Raw genomic sequence first — 14750 nt, forward strand, 5'->3', positions numbered from 1 at the left:
TTTCATGCTACAATAGCAGAGATAAGAATTTGTGACAGACAGACCATATAGCCCCTATAGTGGAAAATAATTATTTTTCAGAAAAGGTTTGTCCACTTAGCTCTAGCTCACAAAAAATGTCAATTGTACTAATAAATTATTTTTATCTATTATCTGAGTGAAAAGAAACTTTATATTTCCCTAAAAGATTTTTAAATCTCATTTATGCACAATTATATTTTAACAGTTTATCCAGAGCCATTGTCTTTCTCATAGTCGCAGTCAAATTGAACAGCTTAAAGATCTGGCTCAGAAGTATTGTGGACTAAACCTGAAGTCAGTTCTGAGGTGGAGAAGCCCACCTACCTCCAAAAGACTGGCTTAGGCTTTTCACACTGAGCAGAGCATAGACTCCCTCTATTCTTAGTCTGAAAAGTGGGAAGAATGACCTTTCTTATGCAGGGTTGAATACTATTCCCTAAAAATTCCTCAGTACCTCAAAATGTGACCTTTTTTGGATATATGTATAGTATTTTCAGATGGAGTTAGTTAAGGATCTAGACATGAATCATCTGGGATATAAGGTAGGCCCTCAATCCAATAACTGATGTCCTTAGAAGAAGAGGACACAGAGAGACACACCTAGAAGAAGACCATGTGAAGATGCAGGCAGAAATTGGCATGATGCTGCCACAAGCCAAGAAATGCCTGGGGCCACCAGAAGCTACTTAAAAGCAAATAAATATTCTCCTCTAGAGTACTGGGAATGAGTGTGGCATCTTTTTGGACTCCTGGTCTCCAGAAGTGTGAGAAAATAAATCTCTTGTTTTAAGCCACTCAGTTGTGATATTCTGTTGCAGCTACAGGAAACAAATACGCCTCCCATTTGCAGAGTCTTGTATACTTTTCAGAGAACTTTCACAGCTACTTAGTTCATTTATTGTTACAGTAATTTTCTGAAGTAGATTATATATGGACCATCTGCATTCTTTTGCTGAGGTAGAGTGACACTCATCCATTTAGTGTCTATGAATAAATGTCACAAATTCTGTCTGTTCCTTGCTAACTACTTTTGCAATTTGATGATCCTAGACAGTTTTTATAATTAATCTATTTTTCAGGGGCTCAAACAATTGAGAGAAGTCTTACTGCTTCTATAGCAATTAGTTTCATACCCACTTTTTACTGACCTCTCATTTACATTTAAGGTTTCTCTTGAGGGTGGCTGTGTTTCAACCACAGAAATTTAGATTTTAGCTGTGTTGTCTGAGGATTTCTGATAAAGTCATCCCACTAAAGACACAAAAACTCAGAAACTTTATGAACCAAGAAAAGGTCCTCTAACAAGTTGTGTCATATGTTACTCATTTAGGAATATTGCAAAAACACTACTTCCCACCATATTTGTAAATGAAAACCACATGACTATAACCTGTAATACCACAAGAAAAATTGCTCTTTTGGTGTGTTTGGTCCCAGACTTTTGAAATATGAACCTAACAAGGGAATTTTAACTTAAGCTGGATTTAGCTCATTATTCTCTTGCCCTTTATGTGCCAGTAGAGGAGCTACTTTTAGAAAATTAACCCATATATATACAGTAGCACACCATACACCAAATGCCATGTGGAAGTGTCACTAAAAGCCTGGGTCCTGGTCCTGCCATAGCCATTTGCTGGCTGTGTCCCTTTAGGCAAGTGACCCTTAGCCTCTCCGAGACTAAGTTTCTGCATCAGAAAAGGAAATGATAATTCCAGACCCCATTAGAACTGGATCAAAATAAGATGTATGAAGACATTTGTAAATTATAAAGTATAAAGGTAACAGTTTTTGTTATTGGCACCTATATTATAAACCCAAATCAAAGCACAGTTCACTTTAAAATGATGGTTAATTAGAGATTATTTTCTTTCATGTCAAATAGAAAATACCAAACACACTTACAACTCCCATAAAGAGATTTAATACTTATGTCTAAAGTCCCTTGCATTTACTATTTGGGTTGAATCAATATGGTTATCTACCTGTCAATTTCTCTTATTCTTTAATGCAGAATGAGAGAAGTCTTTTTTTAGGACTGGCTCAGAAAGTACTGAACTAATCGATATAGCCAGTGATAACAAGATGATTTGGAATATACATAACAAAAGCTTACCATTTTACTGCATACTGAATCTGTCAAAATATTTTCCTAGAAGTAATGTGAAAATAGGAGTGCTCTATCTCTCATTATTTTAGTGGGTGGTGACAAAAGGATTAGGAGGCTATTTGCTGAGTCTACAGTTTGGTACTTTCTGGTAAAATGCAGCATATAGCTGTTACTTAAAAAAAAAAAAAAAAAAAAAAAAAAAAAAGTGAAATATAAGAATACCCCAACTGAATTGGTAGTCAATCCCTAAAAGGATCCAATTCGAGTCTGCCCATATTTACGTAGTCTTACAAAGTTCCAAACTGTTCTGAATGTGTGCAGGCAGGGCTCAGATCCCTTCATGCTGTTCTACTGTGGATACTCCTAGACGATTATGGGTTGGGGAGATAATGGCTGAAATTACTATACAAACAAGATAGGTTTGGGCTTAACCACAAAGAGAAGATTTAGAGCTGTAAGCAACCCCACGAATGAGTCAGTCTAATCTCCTCATGTGACAAAAGCCCTAGAAAGGCAAAATAACTCTCTTAATTTTACAAACAAAGTCCAGGCCAGAAGACAAACCCACATCTCAGTATACCTTATTAAAACTATGCTTTGTAATATTTCACACTTTCCAAAGTAGAGATTTATTTTCAGCTGTCTCATGAAGAATCACTAAAATTATCAAATAGTGCTGTTTTAAATTGCATCATCATCAATAATGATGATAGAAATGTGTATAACATAAGAATTAATTGTTTTTTAAACAGAGTAAGAATAAATCAATCTTTTGATTTCTTTCCAACCAAAAAAAGTGTTAAAAAAAAAAAGACAAGGACTTTAAAAGTGAAGTGTGCCAAGAAAGATGCACTGAAACCAAATACTCTGATCTACCTATACAATGGCATGTTGAAATCACTGACATTGTTTTAGGATGTTGATGGCTAGAACCACTTGCATACAGCCTTAGAAAAGAAAAAAAATACATATGAGAAAGAAGAGGACTTGAGGAAACAGGAAGAAAAAAAATCCCAAGTATCTGCATACTCTTTAAGACGCCATCTTTGAGACCTATCTCTGAGTTTGACTAATGCCAATGAAAAAAAAAAAATGGAAGAGAAAGGGGATGAATGGAGGACAAGGACTCCAAGGGAAGGAAAGTATGGTATAAAATAGCTAGTTCAGCATTACTTTAGAAAGATCCTTGGGAAAGCACACTGAAAAAGAAAGGATGGTTACAAGAGAAGAATTGAGATGTCCTTTCTTGTAGGGAGGTAGAGAACAAACCTGGGAAAGCTCAGAAATTACTGCTTGAATTGATGATCGCAATTGTCTTGAGAGAATTCCTAGGTCTCCTACGATGACAGGGAAAGTAACGTGTCAAGTTCAGCGTCACACTCTGGTTGCCACATTGCCTACAAATTCAAGAGAACTGGCAATCTGGTTTTTGAGCTCTCTCACTTTGGTCCCACATATCCGCAGCTGCAGATAAACTGGCCTATCCTTAGAACATACTCCACATTTTACTCACTTCCCCTTTCTGTATATGCTATTATCTCTATTCATCACTAATATGCACACATATGAACTGCTTTCCAGATTCCTCTTGAACTACTCTAATACTACCCAATATTAAAGGCCAAGTTCAAAACAAACTTCTCATTCATTCTCTGTGAAATCCTCCCTGGTTTCCTCTGTGTCTCTGCCTGACAAATCAGTCCTGCTACTGTGAGAATGGTCTCAGTCTCCACTCCTCAGGACGTTTTTCCTAATCACTTCTCTCCTAGCATCTCCAACCTTTCCATCATGAAGAATGTAAAGCCAGGTATTCTATCTGTATCACTATCAACTACACATGTTCAACTGGAGACCACTTCATTTAGCTTAGGGAGACACTAAAGTTAGAGGAAATATGAAGAGAAAGTTAGGAGGAATATGATAAGAAAATGAATTTGAATACCAATGAGACCAGTGAGTTGGAAGAGTTAGTAAAAAAAGCATAAACAAAGTGCAACTACCAGGGGATGGACTAGCAGAGAAGAAGGTACAAAGCTTTCTAGATTCCACACAGCTACAAGACAAATACTAAGTTCAAGAATCTTTTCTGGTACCCTAAAAGTATAAAGTTATCCCTTCATTTTGATGGGTTTAGAAATAGCCCAGATAAAGCCTTGGACTCAATACTATTTTATTTTCATAAGAATGCACAAAAAATAAACTGGTGATATACATCAAGTGACATGGTTTGGCTGTGTTCCCACCCAAATCTCATCTTGAATTGTAACTCCCACAATTCCCACGCTTCATGAGAGGAACCTGGTGGGACGTAATTGAATCACAAGGGCAAGTCTTTCCTGTGCTGTTCTCATGATAGTCAGTAAGTCTCATGATATCTGATGGTTATTATAAGGAAGAGTTTCCCTGCACAAGCTCTCTTCTCTTGTCTGTCGCCATGAAAGATGTGTCTTTAACTTACTGCTACAATTGTGAGGCCTCCCCAGCCACATGGAACTGTAAGTCCATTAAATCTTTCTTTTGTAAATTGCCCAGTCTCAGATATGTCTTCATTGGCAGCATGAAAATGGACTAATACAGGAAATTCGTACCAGGAGTGGGGTGCTGCTGAAAAGATACATGAAAATGTGGAAGTAACTTTGGAACTGGGTAACAGGCAGAGATTGGAACAGTTGGGAGGGCTCAGAATAAGACAGGAAAATGTGGGAAAGTTTGGAACTTCCTAGAGACTTGTTGACTGTCTTTGACCAAAATGCTGATCATGATATGGACAATGAAATCCAGGGTGAGGTGGGCTCAGATGGAGATGAGTTACTTGTTGGGAACTGGAACAAAGGTGACTCTTGTTATGTTTTAGCAAAGAGACTGGTGGCATTTTGCCCCAGCCCTAGAGATTTGTGGAACTTTGAACTTAAGAGAGATGATTTAGGATATCTGGCAGAAGAAATTTCTATGCAGCAAAGCATTCAAGAGGGGACTTGGGTGTTGTTAAAGGCATTCCATTTCAAAAGGGAAACAGAGCATAAAAGTTTGGAAAATTTGCAGCTTGACAATGCAATAGGAAAGAAAATCCCATTTTCTGAGGTGAAATTCAAGCCAGCTGTAGAATTTTGCATAAGTAACATGGAGCCGAATGTTAATAGGGAAAATGTCTCCAGGGCATGTCAGAGTTCTTCACAGCAGCACCTCCCATCACAAGCCAGGAGGCCTAGGAGGAAATGATGGTTTCATAGGCCAGGTCCAGGGCCCTCTGCTCTGTGCAGCCTAGGGACTTGGTACCCTGCATTCTAGTTGCCCCAGCCATGGCTAAAAGGGGCCAAGGTAAAACTTGGGCTGTTGTTTCAGAGAATGGAAGGCCCATACCTTGGCAGCTTCCACATGGTGTTGAGCCTGCAGGTGCAGAGAAGTCAAGAACTAAGGTTTGGGAACCTCCACCTAGATTTCAGAGGATGTATGGAAATGCCTGGATATCCAGGCAGAAGTTTGCGGCAGAGGCAGGGCCCTCATGGAGAACCTCTGCTAGGACAATGTGAAAGGGAAATGTGGGGTCGGAGCCCCCACAGGGTCCCTACTGGGGCACTACCTAGTGGAGCTGAGAGAAGAAGGCCACCAACCTCCAGACCCCAGAATGGTAGATCCATCAACAGCTTGCACCATGCACCTGGAAAAGCCACAGACACTCAATGCCAGCCCATGAAAGCAGCCAGGAAAGGGGCTATGCCCTGCAAAGCCACAGAGACAGAGCTGCCCAAGACCATGGGAACCCACCTCTTGCATCAGCATGATCTGAATATGAGTCATGGAGTCAAAGGAGATCATTTTGGAGCTTTAAGGTTTGATGGCCCTGCTGGATTTGGACTTGCATGGGGCCTGTAGCCCCTTTGTTTTGACCAATTTCTCCCATTTGGAATGGCTGTATTTACCCAATGCCTGTACCTCCATTGTATCCAGAAAGTAACTAACTTGCTTTTGAATTTATGGACTCATAAGTGGAAGGGACTTGCATTGACTCAGATTAGACTTTAGACTGTGGACTTTTGAGTTAATGCTGAAATGAGTTAAGACATTGGGGTACTGTTGGGAAGGCATGATTGGATTCGAAATGTGAGGACATGAGATTTGGGAGGGGCTGGGGGTGGATTAATATGGTTTGGCTCTGTCCCCACCCACATCTTATCTTGAATTGTAACTCCCACAATTCCCATGCTTTGTGGGAGGAGCCCAATGGGAGGTAATTGAATCATGGGAGCAGGTCTTTGCTGTGATGTTCTCATGACAGTAAGTATCACAAGGTCTGATGTTTATTATAAGGGGGAGTTTCCCTGCACAAGCTCTCCTCTCTTGTCTGCCACAATGGGAGATATGCCTTTCACCTTCCACCATGATTGTGAGGCCTCCCCAGCCACGTGGAAGTGTAAGTCCATTAAATCCCTTTCTTTTGTAAATGCCCAGTCTCAGGTATGTCTTTATCAGCAGCATTAAAACAGATTAATACGTCAAGTGAAAAATTCTTAGCCTGAGTTGCAAACAGCAACTGGATAGCCTTCCATTCAGTGAAGCAGCTGTCTCATTTCTGTGTAGCTGCATGAACATATCTAGAACACCAATGGTAATATTCTAGCATTCTGTGCAGTTCTCAAACAAGGGACCTGAGTTTACTATCTACCTCACAATAAATAAAGGTAATTATACTCACAGTGATCACTACATAGGGTGTGAAACAAGACAGTCACAGTCACAAATGTTAGCAATAATTTCTCTGCTGGTTGACAAAGTTACCCACTAAAATAAGCTACAGACAAATCCCACATCATTTCTATCAAACTTTTCTAAGGCCACTAGTTTTGCGGCAATTGGAGCCTCAGAGAGCTTTAGATCACAGCCAAGAGCAGCATGTAAAGCAAATAACCCTTTAGGGATATGACACTCTACACGTTAGTTTTGTACTTTCAAAAGCTTATTGACTTAGGATAGAGACACTTAATATGTGATATCAATCCTTTCATGTGCATGTGATTATTTACTTGGCAAGCTATACTAATAACAAATTGCACCAAAATGCAAAGCTGTCTACACCAGCAGATTTTTATCCTAAGGTAAAAATAAACAAAAACATATGTAAAGAAATCATGTATAAAGCTACATTTATTAACAAATTCATTTCCTAATAAAACACCATCTGCAAGCAACCCTCAGTTTCTACTTGATATAAATAGGCCTTTTACTGTTTTCAGATGAAGTTCCCAGAAAATTCTTCTAAACCCAACTGCGGAACACATCAGCAATTTGTTGTTGTTATTTCCAGGAATGTTAATAAACTCTATGACATGAAGTTTTGTTTGTTTGTTTGTTTGTTTATTTATTTATTTATTTTTGAGACAGAGTCTAGCTTTGTCACCAGGCTGGAGTGCAGTGGCACAACCTTGGCTCACTGCAACCTCTGCCTCCCGAGTTCAAGCTATTCTCCTGCTTCAGCCTCCCGAGTAGCTGTGACTACAGGTGTGTGCCACCGTGGCCAGCTAATTTTTGTATTTTTAGTAGAGGCGGGGTTTCACCAAGTTGGCCAGGATGGTCTAGATCTCTTGACCTCATGATCCACCCATCTCAACCTCCCAAAGTGCTGGGATTACAGGTGTGAGCCACTGCGCCCAACCAACATAAAGTTTTGTTGTTGTTGTTGTTGTTGTTTTTTGTTTGTTTTTTTTTTGTTGAGACAGAGTCTCGCTTTGTCGCCCAGACTGGAGTGCAGTGGCCGGATCTCAGCTCACTGCAAGCTCCGCCTCCCGGGTTCACGCCATTCTCCTACCTCAGCCTCCTGAGTAGCTGGGACTACAGACGCCCGCCACCTCGCCCGGCTAGGTTTTTGTATTTTTTAGTAGAGACGGGGTTTCACCGTGTTAGCCAGGATGGTCTCGATCTCCTGACCTTGTGATCCGCCCGTCTCGGCCTCCCAAAGTGCTGGGATTACAGGCTTGAGCCACCGCGCCCGGCCCCAACATAAAGTTTTTAAACAAATTATTTGTTAAAATGACGTGCCTCAATTGAAAAGTTGACCTTCTGCAATGAAGTTGGTTATACTTCTAATATCCTTATTGTTGATACAGAAATTCTAAGACGCATTGAAATGTTTCAAGGATAAAAAAAAATCTCCCCACTATATACTCAATATGTGGACACATAAACAAACATGGGCACACACACTTGCACATCACATTTCAGTAATAGTTTGTGATCTCTCAATTCATAAATATAATGTTATCTGCTTATTTGTATATCTTAGAATGCTGTCTGTTTTCTGGCCATTCAACCCATCCCGCTTCACCCTCCCCACAAATGCACTTCACTAACACTCATCAACCTCCTGTCACCAGAGCCAGGGAAAAAGTTGAGAATGCTCAAAGAAATACTGTGATTGCTCCACGGATAAGTCTTTTTGGTAATAACTTAGAGTAATGTTACCACTCATCAAAGACAGCTACACTGACTAGGGACCCGGAACCCAATGCCTGAAACTTCTTGGCGCCAGGAACTGGGGCTGAATTTTAATGGTAAGTGTTTTTGAAAAGTGCATCAAGATTTAATAGGGTGAATTTTCAGACTTGGTCAGAGTTTTAGCCACATAAATTCCATTAGGTTCAAAGCTCTGTAATGCTCCACCCTGTCTGTATTTATGCCCGCATTTTAATCTGCACCCTTCTAAGCTCTCTTGGTGGGCTGTGTAACCTCTCTTTCCTTTTCCTCCTATTTTTGATTCTCACATTACCCTTGGGTTCTGTATATGCCTCTGAGTTTAGGGCTTTAAGCTTCTCTCTACTCTTCTGTCAAATCGTTCCTTGAAACCCATATTTTAAAATAAGTACTTTCTTCACTGATCTCCTATCATGACTTTATTGCACCTGGCCCGTTTTTCATACAGAGCTCTACCAAGGTCTGTTTGTACCATCAACAAAGGCTGCATGCACATAGGCTGCTCCTGGGATAATCGTCTCCAGAGCTGATGACAGCTCAGACTGTCTTTGAAAATGTACCTCTCGTTGGTGTGCCAGAGCACTGAGGGAAAGCATGAAGTCATTTCTGAATCTGGGTCAGCCATTTTGTGAATGTATAAGAGAGAGAATTACAACAGAGTGGATTTCGCTGGGTCTGTGATTTGTCACTCTACTAATGAGGTATGGAAACAGGCTGACAGACTGCTTTATGGGGCAGTGCTATTTCCAGATCAGTTCTGGCTGTGTAAGGAGGGAACAGCAGCAGATACCAGGGCAAAAGAAGAAACAAGAATGATATACCCATCTCCCATTATACTTCTACTTTTTCAAAGCAGATCTCTTTTTTGGTTTTTAAGTATTAAGGCCTGTATTAAGTCATTCCACAGAAATTATGGCGAGGATTTCTCAATGACAGAACAGGAGCAGAGCAGAGTAAGAAACATGCAGACAGAATACAACTGAAAAAGATATAACTCATGATGGATTTCCTAGCAATTGTTTACATTTGTGCATGTTATTTGATTAACATTGTGGCTTAGAAAATGTAATCAAGTAACCATTTTTGAAATTCATTCATTCAACAAACATTTATTGAATATCTACTATGTGCTAAGTATTTGCTAGGCGCTTGGGATACAGAGAGAATGAGGTATTCCTTGCTCTTAGTGAGCTCACAGTCTAGTAGAGGAGATAGAAACATAACCAAATCACTACAATACAATGCAGTTGGTGCCAATCAGGGCATATAGAAGGTGCTAGAGGAGCCGAGACAAAGGGGTTTTTAATTAAGCTGAGGGGATCAGGGAAGCTTTCACAGAGAAGGTGACAACTGACCAGACCTGAAGAAGAAACAGGACTTCACCAGGAAGACAAAGGAAGGTGGGGAAAGACATTCTAGGCTGAGGGGACAGCAGGCCAAAAAGCAAGGAAGCGTGATAAAGCATGACATGACAGGGAACCACAGGTAGTCCCATATGGCTGGGATTTCAACTGCACATGAAGAAGTAGTGAAATATGTAGCCAAAAAAGGAGTATGGAAATAAAGGGTGAAGAGCCTTGTATGTGTGACTAAGAAATTTGGACTTTTCCCTGGAAGTGATGAGAAGGCACTGAAGAATCAAAAGCAGGGAGTGACATGGTCAGATCTGCCTGTTAGATGAGCCTGCATGGATGGTATGGAAGAGAGGTGAGACTAGAGGGAAGGAGACCAGTCAAGAGGGGCTCTCACAGCAGTCCACTGAAGGCTCACAGGTGGTTCAAAGGCAGTGGGGGTAGAGGTGACAGACTAGAGAGATACTTAAGGGGAAGCTTGACAAGGCTTGATGAATGATGATACAAAAAGCAAAACTGCCTCAGAAATGAAACAATATTAAAAACATACATTCAGAAAATATAGTCAACAGCCTCAGGCCTCCCTCCCTTTATGTTCCCATTGTCCTCTGAAATCACCGCATCTGCTGAGGATAAATAAAGGAAGGAGAGCCAGAGGGCTTATAGGGTCACACTTCTCTAACTCAGATAACACTGACTTGGAGTCTGTAACCATTCAGACAGACTGCCTGTCACTCCTATTGAGTAAGAATTTAACCCTACTTTCTTCCTCTGTGTTATTTCAAGCCTTTAGTCACCAGTGACAGGAATCCAATCTAAAGGCAGTGGCTTCCTCCAATCAAGACCTTGAGGTGCAGTAGACAGCCGCTTACATAGTGGTGTCTGAGAGGCAGCACCATATATGCTCCCCACCCAGGGACCACAAGGCCTGGAATCCAATCATTAGCGATTCATTCCTCAGAAGAGGCTTTGGTGCCTCTGGACTTCTCTTTTACAAGGCAATGATTCCTGAGATGGGTAGGATATTTAGTCATTCTAAACCAGTGGGCTTTAGTTACTTGTAATGCCTTTTGCTTTGACGGAAAGGATGAAGGTAGAATAAAAGGGCTATGTAGATACCTGTGGAGGAAGGAGATGCAGAAGGGAAGATTGATGGATATGGAAGATAACATTAAGATCTTGCCAAGGAATAGCTCTGTAATCACTCAAGAAACTAAAATTCTTAAAGAATTCCTTCTATTTCAGGTTCCAGCAAACCACACTTCTACATTCTTCTACTTTAAGGAACTTCTGTATTTTAGGTTTAGAATATGCTATTGAGTAGTGAAGGCCTATAGTGACTCGCAATCTTCTCATGAACCTTATACTACTTATCACCAATTATAATCTCAAATGTCATTAATTTGTACATAATATTACTATAATTGTATTTTATGAAACTCTTTTATAACTCCAACTTGTCAATCATTCAGTCAGACCAACCTTGTCTTTTGTCATTCCAAATTATGGAGATTTAACTGTGTTTGCAGCGTGTTAATCAGTTATGTCACAAGTGACAGAAGATCAAAATTCAGACTCTGAACTTGAAGAGTATCCTATACAGCTCAATAAGGTAAATGAGAGCTGCTTGTGAATACTGGATTATAGAGGTTAGAGCAGAGAAATTTAAAAAAATGAAACCAAACAAAACTTTAAAAATTACTTACTTCACTTGTTTGGAGGATGGTGAACTTTGGCAGTTTAGTCTTTGAACTGGCTGCACTGGGTTTTCCATCCAAGAGTGTTCCAAATGACAGATTCCCAAAGCTGTTCTCAAATTCAATTGAAGGTTTCAGTGTTGGCGAGATGTCTGGTGCTTGGTCCTGGCCATCCATGGGTCTGACGTATGCAGTTGGCTTTTGCTGCCCCATGCTTGTTTTGCAGTAAAGCCCTGGTGGGAAGTTTTGAACTGAAAGGCCACTGCTAGGAGCTAATAAAGAGGAAGCCACTAGGGGAGACCCAGGTGCTTGCACGGCGAATTCAGATTTTTCTGGTGAATTGGATTGAAAGATTTCTTTGAAAGCATCTTCTCCACTAGACTTAGGGTTACTGTCTTCCTTTGCAGATGGGTTTGACTCTTCAACTTCTCCAATCTGGGGCTGTTCAGCTGGGTAGACAAAGAAGTCTTCCAGTTTGGCTTGAGACTGGTCCTGTGTCAAAGTCTGCATCTTGTTTGGCTGACCACTGGCCTGGCTTGCCAGTACAGTGCTAGGGTTATGACTATCACGTGACCACTCAGGTTTTGATTTTCTGTTGCTATGTATTAGAGTTGAATTCAGTATCACAACAGAAGGTGGAGGCATTGGTGCTGAAGGATGGGTATTATCCTGGTGAGGTGGAATTATTCTGTTCTTTTGTTCTGGAAAAAAGCTTGGTTCATTTTTGTTGATGGGATTCTGGGGCACAGAATTCTTTGGAATTCCCACTAGATGATTCTGATTAGAATGATTAGTTAGCAAATCCTTCATTTCATCATAGTTTCCAAGCGTGTTCTGGACTCGGTTGGCAAGTGCATCACCTTTGTTTGTCTAAAATAACAAAAAGATGGGGGTGGGAGGAGAGAGAATGAATAGGTTTGTGTTTCCTAATGTTAATGTTTCAAACAGATGCCCTAAGTAGACTACCATACGGGGTTCTTTGAAATTGTCCTGTTGCCATATAATTTCATGCTTTTCATGTGCTATGTAAGAAAAAAAAATCAATAACACTATTGAAAAAGCCTCTTGGAATGAGTGGGTATGACTAACATTTGTATACTCCCTAGCCAGTTCTTAAACATGTTCATTGATAAAAAGTTTTAAATTATATCATTTATTAATTTTATTAGAAAAAATAATTTATTCTGTGACAGATGAGCTGAATTTCTACATTCTACATTGTGATTAACAACTTTTGCTTACCAATCATTGGAGTTATAATGGAATGTTCTACCTATATAAATGTTTGACATATCAGCCTTTGTACCACATTATACCATGAAAAAGGCTTAGGCTATTGGATAAGAAAATCAGTTAAATTGTACTACCATGACTATGATAAGTTTAGAAAAGGAATGGAATTAAACAGCATCTAATTGAGCTAACTTATGACTAAAGTGAATCTGATTCCTTCTAATCAAAGAACTGTATGAATTACTAGTGTTTGCCTGTATATTCTGGAAAGACTGTGTTTACATATTGATGATTCACACTCATTTACTTTGAAATGGTGCAATTGTTTTCAACAGTGACTCAAACCCTTCTGTGTCTTTTCAATTATTAAGGAAAATTTATTCAAGTATTTAAACTGTTGTTTAAGTAAACCAAAACAAAGTTATCTTTTCAAGTGATGTTAGCCTAATGTAGAGCTGTTAGAGAGGCAACTAAATCATTTTATGGACAATCAGTATACCAGCTACACCACCCCCTGTGGGATGTATTTGTTCTATTAAAATGGCTGTGATTGTTTTTAAAATAATTATGCTCCTGCATGGGTTTTTGTAATACAGAAAGCAAAGTTATCATACTAAAAAATGATGGGTAGCTGTATACTTGGAAATGACTTTGATGCAAGCTCAGTTGTTCACCCCCAAAAGTGGCTTTCTTTATTCTCTTTATATGCCAAAGAGGTTATCAAAACAAGCTGCTGAATTCAGAAAGCCAAAGGACTGTTTTGTACCTAGGCTGTACTATCCTGGCCCAAGATGTTGCAATGATAGAAGGCTACCAGTATTCAAGGAGCCATCTGGGATGTGGGCCACAAAAGATATCACCCTATGTGGCCTTCAAGTCCCGAATCCATGGGTACATTTTCAATGCACAGGAGGGAGTGACCATCTAACCATTGGTACACTCTCTGCTGAAGACAGTTGTTTAACATCTAAAATTTTTCACATGCCGTTAACACAGCCCAGTCTCCTGGTGTACACAGGGAGTATACCTATCCAGGGCTAGCATCTCAGTCTAAACTTAGGTTGTATGGCTGTGTGTTTTCCTCTTTATGTGAAGATGAGAGGATATGCAGATGGATAGAGGGCGAAGTGCCAGAAATGGGTGAAATCGTCTGGGGAAAGCAAACATAGAAAGAGAAGATAGGGATTCGCAGAGAACCCTGGGAAGCATCAACCTTTAAGAGACTGAGATAAGATGAGGAGCCAGCAAATGATACCAAGAAGGAACAATCAGAGAGAGAATCAAACCAGTAATCTTGGCCTCATTATCAGCACCATCTCCATATACCATATAAAGTATTTTATTCATACCGTGTATGTGAAACCATATGATACACTTCCAAAGAAATGAGGGCAATAGGAGAAATATAAATTTCAAAGATTAAGGAAAAGTATGCTAAACATATGCTAAGGGAGCTCTGTCAGGGACAGATATTTTTAGAAATCAAGTAACTACATGTCAGTTTTAGTTTGCTTATCCTCCAATCATATATTGCATCATATGCAACCTTAGTATTGAAGTAGTGATTAAACAATTAACATTCTCTATAATCCTCAGCTGAATAATCACTCTGTTTTCAAAAGTACATCTGAAAGATATATTAAAAGTTATAGATGGATAGAAGTCACTTTTACTTCCTAAAAGTCTCTAGGTTTGTCATTTTTAAAGGCAGGAATTACTTTTCAGCCCAGACAAGAATAAACCCTTTGTATATAGTGGTCTCCTTCAACTGAGTTGCACAATGAACCACATGGACAGCAGCCAAAACCAGGCTCCCTGTTCAATCTCTAAATTTAAAACAAAACAAAAAAAATCATTGTGCTGAGGGTCCAACAA

At 39.8% G+C, this 14750-nt stretch overlaps 1 protein-coding gene across 8 annotated transcripts in view; it reads right to left on the minus strand.

The window, feature by feature from the left end:
* The window catches only part of LOC105485067 (ALF transcription elongation factor 2), a 613671-nt gene that overhangs the window by 329557 nt on the left and 269364 nt on the right, over window positions 1–14750 (minus strand). For 6 of the 8 annotated variants that reach the window (XM_071088433.1, XM_011747250.3, XM_011747249.3 and 3 more), the window contains exon 3: window positions 11652–12512. The exons of the other annotated variants lie outside the window; for them this stretch is intronic. In XM_071088433.1, the coding sequence (XP_070944534.1) occupies window positions 11652–12452 (801 nt within the window). In that variant the 5' untranslated portion in view covers window positions 12453–12512. The remainder of the gene's footprint in view (window positions 1–11651; window positions 12513–14750) is intronic. 8 annotated transcript variants of the gene reach the window in all.

The sequence above is a fragment of the Macaca nemestrina genome, chromosome X (genome assembly GCF_043159975.1).
Source record: "Macaca nemestrina isolate mMacNem1 chromosome X, mMacNem.hap1, whole genome shotgun sequence".
Lineage (NCBI taxonomy): Eukaryota > Metazoa > Chordata > Mammalia > Primates > Cercopithecidae > Macaca > Macaca nemestrina.